The following is a 24,519-nucleotide window of genomic DNA, read 5'->3' on the forward strand; positions in this document are numbered from 1 at the left end:
AAAGGCCAATAATGAAGGGCCGCCTTGGTTTAGTATATTTAAGCCCAAGTCCTAAATACTCATGAAGTTGAAAGATGAATTTTGTCTCCTTCTTATTCTAGTGGCATATGCACACAGAGGTACTCTGAGGTACTGTAATGGTAAATATAATTTATTTCATCTTTCTTAAGTAACCCTGCGTAGTCATACTCACACGGAGACACGCACAGTTTGTTTCTCAGCCTACAAGCTCCCAGCCTAGAAAACACCTGCCACAATACTATCATGTAGGAAATCCCACAAACTTGACTCACGTTTCTATTAGTTTATCTCAATACTCATGCAGGCAAACCCTAAAAGAAAGGTTTAGCAGAGCCAAGGTAGGAGAGGTTATATTATTTCAGCAGATCATGTATCACTGAAAGAATATGTTTCCTTCTCTGAATACAGAAACAGATGTCCTAATCAAGATAATCTAAAAAAGAAACCAATCTGTTTTCCAATTTTAAAAGTTTCATTGGATTGTTGTAAAAAATTATTGCTACACAGAAAATAGGCAGCCATGCCACAAACTCAACAAATGCATTTTTTTTTTAACATTCAGTGTTCTCAAAGCTACCAAAAAATGCATTAAATTACTACAAATAATAATTAACAGGAAATATTCTTGCAGAAAACATTTATGCGTTCGTATCTTCATCTTGATTCTAAACTGTACTGTGCCTTCAATATTCCATTTAAGTTCCAGGTTTACTTCCTTGGCCACAGATGCAAGGTACAATGGTCTATGAAAATAATAAGCTGAATCCAGTATTAAAACTGGATATATAGATTATTTTTAAGTCATTTATCTTACAGTATCATAGCTAAAACAAAAAAAATAGCAAAAAAACCCTTATACTTCACAAAGTCTTAACAATGTGTTGTAAATTGGTTAACAAAGGGTTAGTAGAAAACTAACAGACACAGCACATACAGTTCTTACATAGCAAACTCTGACACCTGAGGTACTATTAATAGATACTTTACACATGAAACACATCCGGTATTTCTAAACCATGAACTCACTGATGCTGTGACACTCTCATAACCCCTTCCTCCTTCCCAACAGAAAACCACAGAGCAGGAGATGTTAAAAATTCAACACCACTGGGGCTACTCGGTGCCGATTCAGGTCCTGCTCTTGCTCATGCTGGGTGGCTGCTGACCAAGTGAGCTATCAGAGCAGCAAGCAACCACCACGTAAACAGGTGGTGAAGAGCAAGAAAGGGGGCAAGCATTTCTTGATTTCTCAAGGATACTTTGCGTTGTCAGGAGCAGTCAATGCTCCGCACAGCAAGCTCAGACTACAGTACACAGGCCTGCATTAGCCCGGGATATACAGGGATTTCACAGCTGCAAAGGCAAACCTTTGCACCCTGTTTGGCAGACCTGTGTGAGAATTAGTCCAGCCACAGCAGACATCTACACCGAGCTCCAAAAATTACTCAACTTATCCTGTCTTGGTACTCATATACATATTTGCTTCTCCTCTTTAATTTAGATGGTAGAATCATCAAAGCAGGAACTGCCTTCCCTATGTGTTAATATACTGCCTAACATAACGTGGCTCTGCTTTCGAGCACTGTTATTGGCAACCCAAATAACCACGTCTAATTTTGTATGGAAAAACACGGTAGGAAAGAGAGTTTAAAAGACTACATTATTCCTACCTGCAGCCCCAAAGGCCAATGTCTTCCTTAGGATTCTACAACTTTGTATTTTAAACGGGGTTTCCACTCCCCACACCTTTTTCTCAAGCTACTGCAGCCGCTTTCCAGATGACAACTCCTCTGGTTAGTTACTTCCAAACTGCTGGAGGAACCAGGTGAAGGGGGAAAGCAATAGAGTGATTTCCTGCATTTCAGCCTCAGCTCTCACATCCTAATTCAAGCATGTACGGGAAGTACATACAATGGAGATAACGCTCTATTTACTTTTAATATAAGACCTGGGAGTTGAGGCTTGAAATACAGAAAATACTACAAATACTCCATTTCATTTGGCAAATTTTTATTTAACATACCAGAAGCAAGGCAAACTGAACAATAAGGAAGGAGGAAATGCTCTTTTTCAAATCATTATTCACTCTATAAAATGAGACAGAAAACTTTCTATGTAATGATTTAATTAAAGAATATATTACAATGCATAATCATAAGGAGCTGGTGCGAACAGAACACAGACAAGTTCAACATCTGGAACATCTGTTCCTATGTTTCAAAATTTTGATTCTGCAATCTCAGTAACACACTTAACATTGCGGGGTTTATGGTCGTAAAAGGAAAAAGACCACATTATAAAGCTGGTTCATCAGGAAGCAACTCTTGCTGCTGTGCAGAATGAAACTGAAGTTCAAGTACTAAAATGAACAGCTGCAGATAGAGCCTTCCCAATTTCTAAGGACACTTAATTTCTATAGTAAGTTCACTAGCTTTCTCCACATCACGTTCGTGGTTCCTATACAGACAAATTGTTGGCTATTTTAAGTGTTGGCACTTCTAAGATCAAACTCAAGAGTTTTGCCACGTGTACCTTAAGAGTTTTGCAAGACTGCCATTGACAAAGAATTATTAGATACTACTGTTTTGGAACAAACTAAACTGTCTAAATATTTAAAGTACATCTAAGTGAGGACAAGATTTACAGTCTTTTTCCTTTAAAAAGGACTTTCATATTCTAGATTAGGAAAACAGACCACAGATATCACAGCTGTAGTGGGTACAGCCATCATTCATATTCTTACATATGAATTTAACAAGTCGCAAAATACAATGCAGGATTACATAGTTGAAGATTGTTTCACAAATAGTACTCACAGAGAGTTTTGAAGTTGCACAGGCAACAATAATTCTGCCATTTCCTGACTCGGCAGCCTTTATAACGTAGTCTTTTAGAGTTATGTCTAATGCAATATGTCTAAATCATAAGAACTTGTGTAAGAAGGTATTTCTTCAGATGAAGATCAGAACAGACTCCAACAACATTTTTGTAAGATTTCATATCAGTGCTTCTGGAAGACCCAATACTGCAAAGACCTTGTCAATGTTAACTTTGTACACTAAGTAGTGACACTGAATTCTTTGCAAGATGATGGGGTGAAATTCCCAAGATGACAGGGACTTCCTTTAAAGTTGTGGAAAAGATAACAATATGGAGAGATTAAAACAGGTCAGTAAAAGTTTAAGAACACTCCACTGAATACTTACACCATCTATACTCCTTCTAGCATGAGGTCCATATGTATCTTCAGACCCTAAAACCTGTATGTTAACTGCACTGTAATCTTCATACCCAAGCTGACTGAAAATAAGACGAGTCCTGCAACAAATGATTTTTTTTATTAGTAAACTGCCTCAAAATTGTTATCTAAAGTAGCCCTGTGGGGTCCACAGGAGTTAGCTCTGTCACGTAAACTGGACTATGAATACTTTACACTAAACAAATAGATCTGAATACTACCAATCAAGCAATTACTGACAACGAAGCTATGCCTCTGAATTTATCCTTAGATTTCAAACTGAGCCTTTTGTTTATTCAAACTATTTGGAAGATGACAGGCAAAGACAAATAAATGGATTTCAGCTCTTACTTTATCTTTAAAACAAAGACAGCTTGAAATGTAATTACAGTATACACGGTCTTCCTGGCAATCCAGTTCTTAACTCTGTTTCTGCTATAAGGCCTTATGAACTACCAAAAAATACATGAAACTACCTCATTACATCACAGGCACCAATGAAGAAAAATCAAACTGAAGGAGGAACTTTTATTCAAACCTTAAAAGCATTTATTTGGGATTAATGAACGTAAGACTCAAATGCAAAAAGTAGATGAAATCGTTAAAGAGAACATTTCTTCATTACTCGTGCCTTTCCAGTCTGGCACTGAAATACTTCAAGCTCTTTCTGTAAGGATATTTCTACCAAAAGCACATTGTGTCAAGAGTGCCAAGTTTGTCCAATCATGATTAATAATGGGGATGAACATTACCCTCTTTTATACATCATGAAAACACATTGCTTTACGAGAGCCAGGAATTAACACTGAGTTTTGACAAATACTAAATTTGCATTAAATAGACTGTTTGCAAAACTCTTCAAAAAAACCCAGCCCAACTCTCAAGCACTAGAACTGAAAATGACCACTATAGTTAAAAAAAAAAAAAAAAAATCATATTAAGTCCAAAATTCAAAAAGATCACAGTAAAAAAAAAGTTTAAAAAGTTTGAAAATAATCCAACCATTACAAATAGTCCAATTTATTAACATGTTGCAGATTGGAAAAGTAAGTTAAATTCTGAAGCACCTAAACTAGTTTCCCAATAATCTTGGTCTGGCACCCTTCTATTCTAGCTGTATAAAAGATTTTATCAGTTGAAACACTGGAATTACGTTAGGATAAGAAAAATATTTTGTATCAGTGGAACACTTTGAAGATACTCTTAATATATCATCGTTGTAAATATTAGCATAGTACATGAAAAATGAAGCAGCGTATAAGACTTAAATACAAAATGTGATTTTCTAGTAGTGGTAAAGAGATGAAGGTGGTTCATGTACCACAAATTAGGCTATCTTTATTTTGATAACCACAGAAAGACAGATACTTGATTTAAGGTACCTAAAACAACTTATTACAGACACAGTTTGCAAATTTAAGTTCTTTCTCTACAAACATTAGTTAGTAGAGTTCAAAATACATTCTGTGGGTAATTTTTAGCCCTTTCATGTGTCTTGGTAATGCAACAGAAAACCATCAAAAATAAAAGGACACCAAGGACTACCCCAAAGAGACTTCTTCACACAGATACTGCCAAATCTCTCCTGCTTTCAAAAATGAATAAACAAATGAAGGAGAAGCATACAAGAAAGAAGTGAAAGAAGTCATATTACAAGTTGCCAAAGCACTTTAAATGTCTTATGCTGCCAACTAACCTGACCTGTACAACTGAAGCACCTTAAATTTGTGTACCTTATTCTGTACTTGCTGCCATTAGACTACAGGGCAGAATTTAATCTAGAATGGACTGGAAGCTGGCTAGCTGAAAGATCATGTCCTTATGACATCCTCTTGCAACAGGAATTGGTGGAAAGACTGAAGTCAGAGCTTCCTGAAGAGATGTAGTTGCTGGTAGAGCATTCTCCTGACAGCAATCAGAAGAGCTTAACTCTATATCTGGGTTGACATACACAAATGCTGAATAAACTATTCCACACATTAAGCTTTAAGACTGTTTGAGATGAAGAATATATTGATAGGTGATACGGTATATTGTGATTTTTAATGCACAGAACAAGCCACAGCTGCTCCAGGCATGCCTCACGGGCTAGAGGCCACTTATCAAGCCAGTTAACCAGCCTCTGGCTACCTCCTATCACCCCCTTTTGAGGATTACTCAGGACACCACAGTAAGCAGGCTGAATTAATTTTCTGGTGGTCACAGAGGCAGGAGCACCACAAGCTGTCTCAATCAGACAAAAGATTCATGTAGTCTGGTCTGAAATAATGTCCAAGAGCAAACAGGAAAGGGAAAATACAGCATTCCATTTCAAAAAAAAAAAAAAAAAAAAAAAAAAAAAGTCACCTAGCTTCCAAAAAGATTGCTTTTTGGGGACTTCCAAGTCCGAGTCTTTGTATTTAACAGCTCTTGAAGGGTTTTTTCCTTCATTGATTTTTCTCAGTAGCTCTTGGACACATACACTTTTAGCATTCGCATGACTCTGAAGAAATGGATTCCATAGCTTAATTACACATCCCGTATCAGCCCACTCTCATCTGCTATGTCTCTTGAGGGAATTTGCATAGCTCCTTCATCACACTGCTGTACATGGGCACTTGAGCAGTAAGTCACTCTAAGTCCACAGGAAGCCTTGCATTTCTGACAGGTGTCTATCCTAGCATACTTGCTGCATGGTTCTATAATGGGGTGGGGGGGAAGTTTGATACATAAGACATGGCACAAAGAGAGAGATCTCAGATAGGGGCTATCAGAGTAACTGCTCAGAGCCTTCCGTGAGGATATGGAATTATATTTAAGAGAAATCCCTCCTTGCCCAAACATACCGGCATGACAATATAACTAAAGGTTTATCAGTGTCTGCCTTACAATTGTAAATTTGTTCTAGCAAACAAAATCATTAGTCACATTTTACAAGGTATTAAGATAATTTTGTTTAAAACACAAACTTGGTAAACTGCCTACGTTTCATAGCACTAAGATTTTTTTGCAAAAAGAAGTTCTGTGAAAATCAGTGAAAACCAGTTTCACATGGGTTTTTCTCTCTGGCACCTAATAAATTTTAACCTGAATCACAGCTTTTCCCTCACTAATTTGGGTTTCTCTCCAATACTCAGCCATCTGTTTTCAACAGTATTTGAGACCTTTCTCACTCTGTCAAGTGTAGCCAAAGTGTAGTTGTATGTTGAAAACAGGTTTCCTAAAGAGGCTTCTTAAGTCTTGAAACATCCTCCCAATTGGAAGCTTATAATTTTCTGGGGTTCTTAAAAGGTTGATATGGTTGCCATTGAATGTCACAGTTCTATTTTCACCATCTCTGAAAAGAAAAAGCCAAAACCCATTCCAAGACTCAAATACTGACCTTTGCAGAATACTTTCCGCAGTGCGTTTTCCTTTTTGTACTGCCTTTGGACCTCCCACTGGGCAGACAGCAGTAGCTCTGAAGCCATCAAGATAAGTGGCATTTACCTAATGATAAAGGGATTATGAAATTACATAGGATTCAGTACTGATATGCTATAAATGCTCTGACAATCATTATCCATACATTAAGCAGAAGCAGAATAGCAAGAAACCATCATCATCACCACAAAAATTTACTCCCTTATTTAAAATTCAAAATTCTGTTGGAGGAAGACTCAGAACTGAAAAACTGTGGAACTCTGAATCGCTTCTCATTGTCTTCCTTAAATTCTCCTATGCTTACCTATTTTGGGACATAGGACACATTCTGATGTTGAAAAGCTGAATAACCTTATCACAGTGAAATAGATCAGACGTAAGTTTCCCAGAAGTGTTAAAGGTGGAAAAATAGCACATAGGCACACATGCACACACAAAAGAAGAATCTACACATTGCAAACATTTAACTAATAAGCATTTTACTAGACTTCCAGTGCTATAGATGCTTAACAGAGCTCTAATAGTGAAAGTAATGACCATAATGCATGGCCGTAAGTGGTAGAAAAGCTTTAATAGATATATCTAAACTGAGCATGATGAGCATTTTTCAACATTGGTTATCTAACAGAAAAATAAAAACTGAAATTGAAGAACCTGGTAAGACATTCAGCATAACCCTCTACAACCAGAAATGTTTCTTCCTACAGTAACTTGTCAAACACTTTACCTAGTCAGCTTGTAAATGTCCCAAAAAACCCGTGTTTTAGCTATTTCTTTTGAGAAGCTATTTCACAGGTAATGTATTTCTCATTATCGTCCCCGAAATTTACCTTATATCTCACCTTCTTTTATCATTGTTTTACTAACTATGCTCCTCCTTTAATGCAGCAATTAAATAATTTTCTTCTACACTTACTGTAAAATTACTGAAAGATGTAACACGCTTAAAATATTTCTACTTTTTTTTATGCCCATTCAGTCACTTCCTACCCAACTAGGCTAAGTTCATTTCCTAAAAAATACTTTTAAACAGGCGTGCAGCACATATCTCCATTTATCACTTACAACCAGTTAAACATTTTCAAAAAACAGAAATACTTCACAGGAAGTCTAGCTTTCATATTTTGGAATATCATTACGCTGTTTACTAGACAAAACATAAGATAGTTTAAAAAATATTCCTAAACACATATATTTGAAATGTCCTACTTAAGACATAATAATAAATAAATAAGAAACAAATAAAACTTAATTTTATTTTACTGCTATATAGCAAACAAACTGTCATTCTGTTTTGTTTATTCCAATCCATGGTTCATCAACTGAACATCTCAAATCTCAGTTATTTCCTTTAGATATACAGAAGCACGGAAATGTGAAGTCAGAACAAAAACTGCAGGAGAACAAGGCTGCTGCACAGAGGAGTCGCTGAAAGTTGCTGAGAAGCAGCAAAACATATTCTGCCTCAAGGAATAAGAAGAGCATTAGCATAGCCATCATTTGATTGATGGAATTTGATGTTTTGTACAAAAGTATACTCTTCATTCATTTTTAGGGATTACTTCTAAACTGACTTCTCTGTCAGTTATACAGTGACACTGTGAGCCTGACTTTTAAAACTAAACATCTTTTAGAAATGTGCTTATCATTTATGGTTTAAGACTTTTTTGTTGTTGTTTCAAACACAACAAAAATGTATTTTTGGATTAAAAAGACACAGTTATTCCCAGATGCAGATAATGCAGACAGAGATCACACAGAAAGGAAATCTGTCGTTCCAGCATTATGTAGCTGGAAATCTTGAACTAATAATTAAAAGTCTGAGGAAATGCAAAAAGCTGACAAGACGATACTGTACTGAAATTGCAGGCTGCCTATCAAAAAAAAAATAAAAATCAATGCTTCATTATATTAGGTGAAAGTTTAGAAAGATTCAGATTATATTCCCACAATACTTTTAAAATATCGACCCCCTTTTTCATAAACCCAATAGAAACATGATTACTAGAAAGCTGACAGAAGTGAAAAACTAATTAAGGGCATGAGAAAAGTGACCTGTGGTATACTACTCTATTCTAAAAACGCTTTGTCAGTATGCTTCAACTATGGAGCCTTTAGAGAGCTCTTCTATTTTGTCTTTACAAATCACCAAAACCAAACCCACTTTGATGATATTATTTATCTTTAAAATACTATGTCTTTTAAAAACTGAAACTCTTATATAAAAAACTGGTTTTAAAAGTGTCAGAAATATTTTTAAAATGCAGTAAAAAGTTTCAAAGAAAAATTATGCTCAGAGATACATTATATTATTTAAACAGAAATATCAGCACAATTCCCTGCTAAGGTTAACTCACTTTTGATATGGCTATGCTAAGCAATTAATTTCTGACCTCGACCTTGCTTCTGTAAAAGTCAGTTTGCCACTAGTTTAAACAAGAAAAGGATCCAGCCCTACTGGTACTTCACCAGAACTGTATTACCTCAGCATCCATTCAGGGAATGGAGACCACTAGGAGACTTTAGTAACAAACATAAAACTTCACAATTTTACTACAAGTGTGGGTTTCTTCCAACAGAATACTTCAGGAGACTGATAGTCTCATTCTTAGTTGCGCTCTTGACAGATGTAGTTACTCATTACTTACCTTTTGAAAACTACTTGGCAGATAAATTTCACAATGAAACAGAACAGAATTAACATACCAGTATAAAAATCAAGAAGCATAAAGGTGTTAGTGGGCTAAGATGCTTTATATTATTACTAATATAAAAGAACATCCCAGCCTTCTCTGGAGGTTTCTGGATAAGCCTGTTACACAAATTAACATGGTTTTATGTATCAAGTAAGGTTTATCTTTTTTTCTTCTCCCCCTTTCTTCTACTCTGGGAGCAGGGAAGATGAGGATTTTAAAGTGGTTAACAGTCTTTGGCAGAAAGTATTTAGTATTTTCTCCAAAACACAAAATTTTGTAAATCAAAAAATACCTTATACTCCACAGAAAGAGATAATACCTTATAAAATGTTGAAGGAGGCGATCCTTTTGCTCCATGAACTTTCACTGCCCCACCGTCAAAACCTATAGTGGTTAAAAATCAGGTTTTAAGCTTCTTCAATCTAACTTCAAAGGCATTCTTGTGTGATACATATTAATCAAATGTACTTAATTAAAAAGCAAATCACTGATAGCTGTACTGCCACAGAAGAGAGAACCTTTCACAAAACAGTCCTTCCTGCCTTAAAAATACAAACAGCAAATCGGTGACTAAATTTATGACTTCAATGAGCCTCTTAATAGAACGCTTGAAATGTTTATTCATGTACTTAAAAAATACTTAACACAGAAAGCAGCCTTAGGACTTCAGACCCAATAGTTATTTTCCACTTAACAGCCAGTTATTGCACACAGACAGAGCACACAATTTACTGTGGTTGGCTGGAGCGGGCTGCAGTCCTTCGCTTGGTAGAGTCAAAACAAGAGAGATGAGAAACCAGCGAAAGCTTATTTGCTGATAGGTTAGGAAGTGAAGGGATAACTTAACTTTAGCCTTCCTGTCCATAACAAAACCAGAACAGGCTGAATGTATATTCCAGGGCAACTACCATACTCAGTATTAGAAATATTAATGCCAAAAAGACACCGGAGAAAATTGCTGTCATGGCATCAGGTTCAAGCTTGAACTGGAGAAAATCAATAGGTGCAACTCCTTGAAAATTAGTAGTGCAGGACCAGCACCTCATGTCAGAGAGACAGAATTACGCTGTAGCTCACCTGCACCTAACCTGTGCTTGGAAATACTCAGGGAGCAGTTCAAAGATCAAAGACAAATACTCAGAAGAGATCAAATCAGAACATATCTGAAAAAGTGATGTGACTAGAAGAAATTTTACATGTCACCGAAATATCATCATCAGCCTTTCTGCAAGATTGACATAAGGTTAATTTAACACTCTCCATACAGAACAATATCCCTACAGTCAGGGTAACCATCTGGAAGAGTTTCATGTTCCAAGTGAAGAAGTAATACAAAGGAAAAACACAGCAAAACAAAATGCATAGCATCCATTGACAAAAAGAAAACAGAAACACCTCTCAGTTCAAACACTGCAAGTAATCCAGCAGGCCAATAAAACTGGCAATGTAAACAGCAAAAATAGATAGCTTGCCTGTTTTCACTGGTGTACGTGTCAAAGCACTTCAAACTAAAAATATTTACGAAGTCTGCCCATTTTCCATCTGTTATATTTCTAAGAGGGCTAACTGAAAGTTCATGTGAAAGTTCATTTTAAGTTCAAACATGTCATATTGGGTCATTTGCAAGCTAAAAGTTCATAGGAAGGTTAGGGCTTTTTTTTTCTTAAAAAAAAAAAAAAAAAAAAAAGACTAGTGTCTTAAGAGCAGCAAGCTGGCCTTATCAGACTGCCATTTGGTTATGTTGCACGAGCAGAAGGTTCACTGTACAATTTTATTATTGAAGCAAAATACTTTTGATGCTACAGTGTTTTATCACAGAAGTTTTTTTAGATTTTAGTTGTTCTAAGTTTTATAAAGACACTTGGCATACTGTCACATATAAGTTCCATTAGAAGGAAAAAGGATATATAGTACAGGTCAGTACAAAACAAAGTTCAAATTACTGTAGCTAAACATTATTTTCAAGCTGTCTTATCCAACCTACAAATCTGTCAAGCCTGGGGTTTGGTGGTTTTGGTTTTTTTTTTGCTTTTAAAGCTAAATCCAGAACATACTTTATATCCATCTTTAATCTACTGGCTGTTGAGAGTTTTGAGGGCAGCAAGTGGACTTTTCGAACTGAGGTTCTCTGGTGGAAATCTTGTACCTAAGCACACTTCTACCACTCAAGATGAACCAACTAAACACCTAAGAAAAACACCATTACCAAGCAGTGCTTTCAAAGACACAGCTTTCCATTATAACAAACATTTCAAATGCCATATGAGAAAATATGTACAAAACATACATTTTTTTGAGAAAAGAAACAGAGCTGCAGTTGAAAAAAAACTACCGAAATCATAGTGGAGCTGTCTCAAAGTTGCTCACACAGAATACATAGTTTGAAGACTTTTGAAGACTTGGTAGGTGCAAGGCGTGCATTAAAAAGTAAAACAAAAGGAGTTAGTGATCAAAGACTTATAAATTAGTCAGCCAGCAAGATAAATAAGAGTATGGTTACAATTTCTAAAGGAATTTCTAGCAAAAGTCCTTGAAAAAAATATCACGTTTTCTACAGTATCACACTCTAATGAACCAATTTAACAGCAAGCATGTAGAAAAAACACGGAAATTAAAGTAACTGCTTCAATTTGACAATCCAGTTCATTGACACTGATCTCTTAATGTGTAAGAGGACTAACCTGGAATTTCAGTGATGGAAACTTGGGAAAAGTCGCATGTGACATCTGGTAAAAGATAGCGCTGAGGATTGCCCAATTCATATACCAACTGTTCAGCTACAGTGCCAAAAGAAATTAGTCCCCCTGTGTCTGGTGGCTTGGAAAGAATAAAGTCTCCTTCAGAGGAACACTCGACAATGGGAAAGCCTATGTTGTGCCTAGAACATGAAAAACATTGGGAAAAAACTCTATTTATAAAGGGAAAGTGAAAAGAAAAACAAGTAACAGCATACCAGAATTTTACGGTAATGACAAATCAAATAAAACTGATCAAGAGTTAGAACATATCTGGTTGTTTCTGCAGAAACATACATCAGAAAAAGCACTGAACAAACTACTCAACCAAAATAATTAGATGGTTGCCTGGCAAAGGAGTATATAAGTAACAACAGGTACCAACAGTAAGCAGATAGAAGCAGGGAAGGGAATGGAGGAGGACACTAACAGAAATGGTTAAAGTAAAAAGAAGCAGAAAGAATTAAGAGGACTATGATTAAAGAGGTAAATTCAGAAGAAAAATGACAATTGCTAATTCTAGCCTACTTTGGCTACAACAGCATGCACAGCATGAACGTGAAGACATGTAAATACATCCTGCACTCTGGATTTGTAAAAAGTCAAACAAAGCAGGAAAAACAGACTGTGCTGCAAGCCTGAGAGATGAAGGGAAGTGGGAAACAGGAATAATCACACCTATTAAGGACAATTTCACGTGTTAGTAAGAAGTTATACACAGAAAAGTTACAACCAGAAAACAGAAAGATACAAGAGAGAGATAAAGCCCAGAACAATAATAAAAGACAGACTGAACAGAAAATTATAAGGCATAGCAAAAAGAAAAAGCAGTAAAAGAGAAAATTATAGGCATGTTAGGGAACGACAATATCCCTCCTCCTCACATTCTCACAAGAGTAATACACAGAAAGTGATCAAATAACTCCTAGCGAGAGGCACATGCAGGTCATTACAGGAGCAGGGCAGAATTTTCAGGGTTATGTGGATATGATCTAGATATCTGCTTTCCCAGCTAAAAGGCTTTTATTTTACTTACAGAGAATTCAAGCAAAAGTAATGAAAAAAAAAAAATTAAAAGTACCTGAAAGTGAAAATAGAGCCTTAATATTCTTCTAAAAAGCTACCTGACTTACTCCCTTCTCACAGGAATTTGGAAATTTGTGCAAGTAAAAGAATGCAAGAAGAGGAGTTAAGGAGATACAACCCATTGTAAAACTGTTCTTAAAAGGTCCTAATAATGAAAGGTGGTGAACATCACCATTCTAATTAAAGTCAATGACCTTGAGGTCCTTTGCACATACTTAAAATCAGGCCATCCCCCAAATTAATTATTGTTGGGTGCTAGTGGGAACAATGTGCTGAACATACAACCAAATTGGTTATCAGCAAAGGTTAGATGCACATAGTTTGTATAACATAAATCCACAAAGTTTTGAAGGAAGTAAGCAAAGAAACCAGTGAACTCTTAAGTGACATTTGTAAAAGTTCATGGGAGTTTGAACAGATTCCTTATCATTGGGAAGCTTCAAACATAACCCCATTATTTAAAAAAAGGATTAAGAGACAAGCTCTGTTACCAGAGATCAGCAACTTTAATACTGATAGTGTACAAAACCTGGAAAGTATGGTAGCTGAGGGACACCTGGAAAAGCCCATGTCAAATCAGTAAGGACTATACTTTATTAGACTGGTCTTTGAAACTATTTAAACCACTAAACAGATAAAGGGAAACAAAAAAACCCCACCCTGGTGAATACAAAGAATTTAATGGCATCAACAATTTTTTATACAAGTTATTCTAGATTTTTTTTTTTTTGAGGGGAAGAGAAGGGAGAAAAGATGGTGGCAAGAAGTATGTAATACTGAACATTTTAAAGTGTACAATATAAAAAAAAAGACACCCAAAAAAACCTCTCAATTCTTAGGCTTGAACATTAATGTAGGGCAACAGACTAACATATGTAATCACCCCAATTTTATGGGTAAGAGACACATACAGGAAGCATCATGATTTGCCCAGTGTTACATGGCAGTATCAGCAACTGAACAAGGCTGGAATTAAGGAGCTTTTACCCTCTTCAGTGCCATGCTTATGTGCTTTGACCCAAGCATGTACTCATTTTTGTCTTAAGGCAACAGCACCAGGTGCCTTGCTAGCAGGCTCAACAAAGCTTATTTGAATCACTTCCCCAAAAGTGCAATCACTTCCCCAAAAGTGCAATCACTTCCATCAAGACAGATTACCCAGTGCAGTCTATCCCACTGCAGTGACAACTGGTATCCTTGCTGCAGCCCACTTTGATCTAAGTCATCAGCACACAAGGAAGAGGAGGTAAACTGTAGACACTCAACTTTCTGCTCTGAACCACTGAGTCTACTAACATCGGTTAAACTTCAGTTTACCCCTGCTCCACTCTCAAAAGACCCAAACCGTCAAAAAATAAAAACCAACAACAATATAGGGAAGCAGAGAGAGAAATTTTACTCCCAAAAGGGTTAAAGTCTGGCAAACTTAAATAATTAAAAGCAGACCAATCATGGAAGACAACAGATAAATAGTATCAGTATAAACAACGCTATTATTCAGGTCCTTTAGTATGCAAAAGGAAGAACAGGCTCTGATTTTTCTGGATCTTAGGGCCAAAGTCATAGGATATTTATGGTGGAATTTTTTATGCTGCCACAGTAGCTGGAAGGAGACCACGTAGGTACAAATGTGCTTTCTGGAACAGCTTCTAAATAATCTCTAAGGTTGAGACATATATAAAAAAAGACACTCAGCTCTTACCACTTGCAGCAAAGTGTTGACACAAAGCTTGTAAGAAAATTGTATGAAGGAGGGAAGACATCTTAACACACACAAAAACTCCAAACAAAAACCAAAACCAACCAAGCACCCCTAGGTCCGTCCCATGTTGTGTCCCTCCCACCCCAAAAAAAAAACCATGGGGAAAACCAAAAGTCTTCCTAGGAAAGGCATGCTGACACAAGGACACTAGCATGTCCTAGCGTAGTAAGAATTTTTAGCTATATTTAAACCATTCTGAATCCCATGAGCCAGAAGGTCAATGAAAAGAACACTACAAGCAGTGGCTTACTCTTTGGTCATCTCTTTCATTGTTTCTCTGTTTCAACAGTGAGTGAAGGTATCAAGGAAGACTTTTTGCCTTTGTCCGAAATAAGCATGAGGGATGTTTCCTCCTCAAGGTCCAACACCATCCAATGAACTTTCAGTGAACGCTCAGTTACAGTGCAGAAGATGCGTGTTCTCCCAGGTCATGCCAGCTCTGAAAGCTTCCCTCACTTTTTAACAATTCAAAACAGAGTGATGCAAGGAATTGCACAAGAATCCCCTGGATTCTATCTGAATTGTAACTGGATGACTGGGAAAATATATACATCCTATACTAACTCATAGTAGATGCCAATAATAAGCATGCATACGTTAACACAGGTTAAGAGAAAAATGTATTTTGTATATTGCTAAGAGACATTACTTAAAATTAATTTTCAGCTTGGAAACAAACTGGGCTAAGTCACCCCTATGGCACGATTCAGTCAAGTGACAGCTACCTAAACCTGGAGTTCGAGCTCACTAGCAGCAATAGCTACCTGGATGGGGCATTCTAGCACATACCACAGGTACTACGATCACACCATCACCTTGATCAGCACTTCCACTGAAAGAAGTAACTTTCTGCCCAATTCACAAGTAGGTTTTGCTGAATGACTACAGACCATACAACATTAGCTCCGTAACACGCCAACTTTACGCTGGCCATGACGCACAGCCAAGTTGTAATTTTCTAAAGTGTAACAGGGGAGTTAAACCACAGAACTATGAACTTGAAACTCAGCAGCAACTACAGTCATGGCATCTAAAGTGGCACACTTCAATAATAAAAGAATCGCATCAGTTTAGTGATAAAATCCCCTAGCAGGATGGGGCAATATCAAGCAATGTAAACAATTCCGAAAGAAAACTACTAAAATGAATTCTAATTAAATTATACAATTGTGTAATAAAATACAATACTAGAGATAAATACGAAAGTACTAATTTTAAAACATTTTGAGCAGTTCTTTTAACACAGAATTAGAATACAGAAGTAATACACATCCGTTTGTGAAAGGAGATGACAACTACCATTTTTTTCTCCAAAATACGTTTCAGGTTGTTAAGTTTGCTATTTAACAATTAAATAAATTACATGCATTAGCAAACCAGAGCACTGAATAAACCCAAGTTAAGATTAAACTTCAGAAATCCCCTCCAAGTTGGGGCTATGTGAGGAGTTAACAGTTACAGCAGATCCTCACTGACTACAGCACAGGGATGACAAAGTTCCCAAACTGGTTTTGCTGCTGAAGCCACCTTCTCATCAACCACCTACAGCTGCTGTCCTACTCTAACAGGAATCTGGGCTCTGAAATTGAGTCTCCTTTCACTCTCTGACTGCCAACTTACTCTTGGATTCATTTTTTCCATGAGAAATGCTGATTTTTCTTCAGTTTTAGCTCTCAGAATATGTTACAATTTAAGGGCGCGTCACAGGTGATAACATGAACTGTCTAAGCAGACATCTCTCTGTCTACTCTGGGACAATTCAACCTCTGCACAGCCACAAAACCAGCTTTCCTTCTTGTTTTGCCGCGTATCTTACACCATTTGCATTACAAAAAAAGTAAAATCCACGAATAGTACTGGATCTTGTTTGGCTCAGAGATGAAGACATTGTCTGAGAAAACAGGTATTTATTCCCTCATAAGGTGCCAAATCCCTAAATTATCTCATTCTGGCCACTACTGGTAAACTGAGACTACTGGCAACAAAAGATGGGGCAGTTAGTGTAGCACTTTTACTTGCAGGGGAAAATGCTGCAAGAAAGAAAACAAAAACCAAAAAAGCCACAGCAATGCCTGTGACATGGAAGTGAACCAGGGTTGAAGAAGGCTGTGGTATGAACTTTTAGCTTTACAGCTAATGCAGTTTCCTGGGATGTGACTCAATGAATGTCATGCTGAGGAGAGCTCTAAGCCAAGCTTCTCGGCTCCCTGGGCATGTTTTTTAACCGCAACGCTATTAGGGAAAAAGTAGAAACTGATACCACTTCTAGCAGTGTTTTTACAACCAATTCAAAACCGCTAGCATGTGTCAGGCAAGATCAGCACAAACTTATGAGTAAGGTATACGCACCTCTTTACATGCAGGTACAACACATTTCCTAACTTCTGCTGCAATTCTGATTTAGACAAAATTTTACTGATTGCATCACTTCTCTCCTTTGACTAGGGCATTTCAGAGGATGCATTGTATGTAAACTCTTAATGGCTAGACAGTTTCAGGCCAATCAGACAGGCTGCCTAGTGTTTTCAGCTGCCTGGAATAGATGCTGCTACAGAGGAAAGGGCATTCCGCACTGCCGACTGGGACTCACATGCTGGATTCTGTTCAAGTCCCAAATTAAGCAATCTGGATCCAGCCCTTCACAGACTACAACTATTGACTTACCCTTTTGGTCATCCCAGGCCAGAGGATTATGCAGTCTCAACCATTGCACACTCTTGGCTTAGGGCAAAATGTCAGTGTTTATCATCTCCTCAAAATGATTACTCTACTGATCAGCATTAGTTTATTCTCTCCTGCATTTCAAAACAAAACAAAACAATGTACTAATCACCCACTGGCACTAAATAATAGTAAGAGACAGCAATGTCTGGAGTTAAGTGAAATGAAATACAGAGCTGTGCGTTATCAATATAGTTCTGGCATCATGGTTCATTTTGATACATTGCATGAATTCCCTATTGAGTGCTGTGCATTAGACATTAAAGAGGGAGCAGTGATGTATTATCACTTCTTCTGACCATCCACTGACATGTATCACTACACAAATAACAGAAGAGGAATAAGTGCCTTTTTTGGTAACATTCACTTAAAATCAGTCATTTAAGAACGCACATTAGTCTTCTATAAACCGTGAATGAATAGTTTCTTACATTTTCTCTGCTAAACATCAGAGAATCCATACAAGAGGCGAGTCAAGCAGCCTTCTTCTCACTGGAAAAGTAAATAGCTTCTATCCTCTCTACCTATCTGCCTGTTTTCATGAAAATTGGACAAAGTTTTACAGCTCCAGGACTCCTGCCTTTAAGTAAAATGCATTAAGGAGATACACCCAGCACAATTAAAAGAAATCCCAGTGCCTTAGGTCAGCAGGCAGAAATCAACTAAGTCTGGCTTCTATCAACTAAAGGAACTTGGAGAGCCATGAGTTGAAACATGCATTTTACTTGTTTTACATTAAACTTACTTTACTGATACAACAAAGAAAAAGAAAGAATAGCTTAGGTTTCAATAGCTAACCATTCAATGGCCACAATATACCCACATGAACATTCTTGAGACTTAAAGCACCTTTTTGCAGTGGAATTGAGTTCCCAGAAGTGGTCTGCATCAAACATTTCAAGAAAATTAAAAAATTAAAAAACTATGTTGGATGAATGAAGTGGGTCCAAACCAGTGCCTCAATACTCAGAGACATGATAACATATGCATGGAATGTGAGCTCTGACTTGCCTGGCTTTACTTAGTTTAATTTTAAGTGCTCTTGCTTACATACTTAATATTTTTGCTTATGCATAAGCCATAGACAGATAAGGCTTATAAACCTAAAATTTTATAGTCTTCCTTTATGTTCACAAGTTAGAAAAACTCATACCCATAAGTGCTTCTTCGCAGTACACTTACACCTTTTTCGGCAGCCAGAGGAGCAATGTGGACTACTGTTCTCGGGGAGGAAAAAAAACCCAGAGACAGTCAAAAAAAAGACCCGAGTCTAATCATAACCAAATCTATCCTCTGCAGTAAGACGTGAGGAAAAGTGAGAGATTGCCCTCTAGTGTTTAGTCACCAGAGAACAACATAAATGCTATGAAGGGTTTTCTTAAGCTCTAGAGTAAAGGTCCAGTAAATGTTTGCAGAGCTGAACGTAAGTGGTCTTGGCTGCATGAACACACTCACGGCAGTGAGAAATTTATATGTGAAAGGCACTTTAATGACAAACACAGAGATTTTACTTGGCTTCTTCCCCCCACATTTACTGACTTCGTTGGGCTGGTTTGGATTTAACCTTATGTGTCACAGACACCATGATTTATTGAGATCTAAATTACACATGCTTACTTTCAGAAGACTGCTAAAAACGTAGCTTTTCCTAAATGAGGGAGGAATCGTTAACAGACTACAGTCAAGTAACTTCTGCAAACTCTGCCAGAGCTCTGTTGACCTACTGGCAAAGTAAGTATAGTTGGTGGCAGGAGGTATTGCAAGTTTTGGTCATTATTAAAACTATGAATTATCATATTATTATTGTGCATTATTATGCAATGCATTATCTGCATGCATTGAAGACAGATTCAAATTGTCTAACAAAAATCCCACTCCATTACGCTTCTTTAACTTAGGGAGACAACAGGTTAGTATTAACGTATCAAATGCAAAATGTGTTTTTCTGCAGCCCAAAAACTTTCATAGTATTTCCCCTTTGTGCATTTGGGCCTAAGTATAGTAAACAACTATTTATCAGGGGGAAGCAGCAAAGCTGTCTAACAAAACTCCTCCCCTCCCTCCTTCCCCCCATATCCTAAATGGATGTACTGGACCACAAGTCCCCTTTGGTCAGCCTTCTACTCTGCTTCTCCAAATATATTATTAAAGTTCACACATTATTTTGGTTTTATTTTAACTAGTTTTAGGAGTTTATCATACAGGCTGAAATGTAACATGCTTTTATTTCAAGAATTTCATCAACTAAATGCCCCAAACTATTTCAGTTTGCAAACAAAACCACCAGTTTTAAGGCACTGTGATTAATTCCTTACTAAATAAACTACTGTTATATTAGCACAGACACAATCATGCATGGTTCAGAAGTATGTGTGCAGATCAATAGGGACAAGGTAACAGAGCAGTACTGGGTGCTAACCTTCTATATTCTTTAGCAGTGATTCAAGTCAGCACCAGTCACCCCTAAGCCACAAGACTACTATGATTTTAGACACAGTTATATGATTTTTATATACACATGCAAGTATTAGCTATGCACATAAATGTACATATGCTTGTCTGTAAAATTAGTTACTCTCACTCTAGTATCTCATAGCTTAATATACTCAAACTTCCTTTTTTTTTTTTTTAAACCAGACTGCCATTTCTCACAGAAAAATCCTTAAAAATAAAGAACTACCAAGTATTTTAACAAGGAAAGTAGTATTCTGGGGGTTTTCCTTCATCTGTTTTTAGAGTGAGGTCTTTTGGAGTCACAGTTACAGGAGATTTTTAAGAAGTTTCATGATACAGCATAATAAAATAATCAGGACATACATCAGAATAGGAATAAGATTAGCAATTACAAATTTCCAAACTGAACAGAGTGTCTTGTTACTATAAACCCTCTCATTTGATTTCCCATTGAACACAACAGCGAAGAGTGAATGCAGTTTGTTCAGGGCTAGTCGCTGCCTAACAGGTAAAAATAAATGCCTGACCCTGTTTCTTTCAATGCCGTATTTGCCTTCACCTGTAAACCAGCAGTTTTCAGGAACTCCAAAAAGCAGAATACTCCTTTCAGGATCACACTCCGAGCCAGAAACAGTCACTACAAGTAGGAGAAAAAAGCTTGGCAGCCCTTAAGGAACTAACTCAGGAGGGCAGCTCTTCAGTTTGCAGAGCACAGCATCCTGCTGGTTCACCCACCTGGACTACAGGCTGCTGCCAGTGGCCTTCCCAGGGTCAGCTTGGGAGCTGGAACACACCCAACGAAAGCCACCCTTCTCTCCTGCATCTCTCCCACTGCTCTTCAGCTCTCTCCTCCATCACGTAAAGGAAGCACTGCCTTTCTCATGACACAGCACGGGACAAGATTCCTCCCTCTCATCCCAAGGGAAGTATGAATAAACTGCAGCCAGAATCACTAATCCTGTGCAAAACGTGTTCCCTGACTACTTTTAAAAACAAGTCGGTCAAAAGCAGGCTGTGTTAGCCCCTCCTTGTGGTACTTTTCAGCAAGCAGAAGGACCTACCTACACGGAAGTCTAACTCAGTAAGTCTGAACAGAAGATACACGCAGCAACTTTTTGAAAGGACAGCTCAACACATTTGTGGGGATCAGGTCATACAGCAGGAGAGGACTGTGGCACACATTCATCCCTATGAAAGCAAGTTATGTAAAATTTGTGACTGGAAAGAGGCAACTCTGATCTAACTGAAGACTGATAAAACAGGACCCAAAATATGCATATTTTCTTTTCCACTGCAATCATACATGAAAGCCAATAACAAATCTTTCCAAAAAGCAGATGATAAAAAGGAAACAGAAAAAATAATCTAAAAGGGGAAAAAAAAAAAATATCAAAGAGCTAAATTTTTTTTTTCAAATCAACTTCTTAAGTTAACAAAGAAAGCCCCCAGTTGACCAGAAAGGAAAACTGCAATTAGGAGAATAAACCTTGTAGAAGAGTAACATTAAGGCAGAAAAATATCAAGAGGCCCATATTGCCTCCCCCAAAAGAATAACGAATGCAGAGGCAGTTTTTCACAACACAGGTACAGTAGGAAACCTCATCTTTAGTCCACTACAAGCATACATGCTGATGTCACGGTTACCTACCAGTCTGGTACTGCATGCCAGTCAGTGAATATTCCACCTGTACATTGAGCACCACATTCAATGAGATGACCTGCAAGGCTGGGAAACAGCAATCAAATAACTAAATATTCTGTAAAATTGAGCTTCAGAAATCCAGCTTTAAAATACAATAGTACAGGGGAAATAAAGCTAAATAACAGAACATGCTATTTTTTTCCTCCATAAGCATCTGATACATTTATAAATTACTCATGAAACATAACAAGGGATTCTGAAAGATGAATATAAGAAGAGTTCAAAGAGTAACTTCTAAATAAGAATCAAATTAATTTCCTGGAAAAAAAATGAATACCTAGAAGATTATCAGACACAAAACCCCCAAGTTTCATCAGCCATTTCAAGAAATCTTGATCTAAATTCAGTATCTTAGCAATCTGCACTGTGTGTAACTAAATATGGAAAGCCCATTTTTTAAATCAAGAGTTGTCAGATCTCACTTCCAATGTGAAGGACAGAATGTATTATGATTTTCAAATCTTGCATTGAGATAGAAAATCCTCATCTCTTCATCGTCCCCAATTCGGGGGTACTGGAGTTTTTCTCTGCATTTATTGTCAAGCAACAGGAGGTCCAAGCATACTACTACTGGATATACTCAGGTTACCCAAGTAGTCACTCATTTTTATGGACTTCAGTGCAGTCAGATGATGCAGAAAGTTAAGTTAGGCAACACCATTTTACCCTATGCTTCCTGCATCAGATTCCTAACCTTAGGACTTACAGCCAGGGGTTGCAAATGGGACTGAACTTCTGCAAAACCATACAAGGATGCTGACCTCTGACTGAAACTCCTTCTGTGCATCTTTGAGGATAAGACCTGTTACCATCTCAACTATCAACAGTGAGGCTAGACAGAAAAAGCTGGGAATCACTGGTCTGTACTGTAAGATTTCATCTCCTGATGCAAAATGGACAAGAAAAGAAAGTTAAGATGTTACATAAAATCATTCACTCCTTTCCTCAATTTTGTTAAGCTGGTTCTATTTCAATTCTAAATGAAAAGTATTAAGTGAGCCTTAAAAAAGAACCCAAAGCCTAACAAAAACATTCAAATAAATGAATTCAATAATAATATCCAATATCACTAAGTGCTTATAAAGTTCTGTTATCCTGACATTATATGGTATGAAACATAAATTTACCCATTTCTTCTTATATCATTTACCTTCCCGCAGCTAGCAAGTCAAATTCATCCCTATTCCAGCCAAACTAGAAGAAAAATACAAATATGTTACATATATAAAAGTTTGATAGAAGTACAGAAAACTGCACATAGTATGTTCATTGCTTAGAGTAACGATGCATTGGATATACTTTTACTTAACTGCAGAAATCTAAAGAACAATAATTGGCAGGTGTTATACACGGATTTGAGTTACTGTACAGTAAATTAGTAAAAGAGCTCCGATGTATTTCAGTTTTCCTCTTAGTGCAATATTCGTATTATTCAAAATTTGCACAACCCAGAGGTTTCAAAGTCTAGCACCTGCTTTGTGTCACGTAAACAAACCACTATGTTTTTTCAACTTTTGAAAGTTATTAGTTATCTTAAAACCTGGAAGTATGTTTTCTGTTTAACTAGAAATTATTTTTCCCAAGTTCAACACAGTGCAAGCAATATATTCATTGTTTCTTATTTAGAACTTAACAGAAATCTCCCTAAAACCTTTCAGTAAATTAGATGAGGCCTCTCTGGAGTAGATAATACAGTGACAGCTATTTTGAGAATGTAAACAGCTAGGAATAAAGTAACAAGTCATAACAACAATTATAAATGGGAAAGTTTAATTCTAGATTAGGCAATGTTTGAAATGCATGAAGTCAGAAGAGCATGAAGTTTTAGAAAGGATGTTTGTAACTAGACACTAACCTTTACTTTTTTTTTTAAAATATGCACCAAAAGAAAGCTTCCATATTTCACAGTGTGTGGTCATTCACAAAAATGTATAACCTATTCAAAATACTTCAGAAAACCACATATCCTGCTTGTATAATTTGTTGAAATTCAAGGAACTTGAGAAATGTCGCACTGAAACTCAACTACTTAAAATAAAAACTGCTTACCCATTGAAAAAGATAGGTGGTTTAGACCACCTCATGTGTCTCCCCCCTCCCCACCCAAAACCAAATTGAGCTCTACTATCGCCACCTTGTGGTAAAGAAAAAATACGGTTGTTTCTTAACATACACACCAAATGTTAAAGAGGAGGGGGGGAAAAAAATAGTGAAATACTGGTGAAACATGGTAAGACTTCCTTAACTTCACAAAAATGCTTTCCAGCTTCACGATACACATAAACATCCCTGATATAAGTTCAGGAGAAGTCAAAGCTAGCAGCTTTTCATGCATGTAAGGAAAAAAAAAAAATAAGGTGCCCATTATTTTTAATTTAGTATCTACATTTTCATAAGGAGCAAAAATCATCTGACAATGATTGCTGAATATTGGTTCAAATATGTTCATTATATGGAAATTAACTTGTACTCACAGAATGAATGAGTGGTCCTAATACAATCCCACTGTCAACGCATCTACCCGTCACAACAATATCGGCTCCAAGGTCAAGAGCCCTGCTTATTGGTCTTGCGCTAAAGATGGCAAAACACAACAATAAGTACTTTTACTTCTAAAGCATCATTTAAAAAAAAAAAAAAATAAAGATCAGTTCCCTGCCATACACAGGATAAAAATCACTTTAAAATCCTGTAGGAATCAA

General features: G+C 36.9%; 1 protein-coding gene across 1 annotated transcript in view; it reads right to left on the reverse strand.

Moving 5' to 3' along the window:
• The window catches only part of LOC104124155, a 65,196-nt gene that overhangs the window by 32,888 nt on the left and 7,789 nt on the right, over positions 1-24,519 (reverse strand). The window contains exons 6-12 of the mRNA XM_035892035.1: positions 24,292-24,391; positions 22,968-23,011; positions 21,764-21,841; positions 12,039-12,235; positions 9,677-9,741; positions 6,621-6,727; positions 3,228-3,339 (exon numbers count right to left, since the gene is read on the reverse strand). Coding sequence (XP_035747928.1) covers positions 3,228-3,339; positions 6,621-6,727; positions 9,677-9,741; positions 12,039-12,235; positions 21,764-21,841; positions 22,968-23,011; positions 24,292-24,391 — 703 coding nt within the window. The remainder of the gene's footprint in view (positions 1-3,227; positions 3,340-6,620; positions 6,728-9,676; positions 9,742-12,038; positions 12,236-21,763; positions 21,842-22,967; positions 23,012-24,291; positions 24,392-24,519) is intronic.

Source organism: Egretta garzetta, unplaced genomic scaffold (genome assembly GCF_000687185.1).
Source record: "Egretta garzetta isolate BGI_Z169 unplaced genomic scaffold, ASM68718v1 scaffold114, whole genome shotgun sequence".
Lineage (NCBI taxonomy): Eukaryota > Metazoa > Chordata > Aves > Pelecaniformes > Ardeidae > Egretta > Egretta garzetta.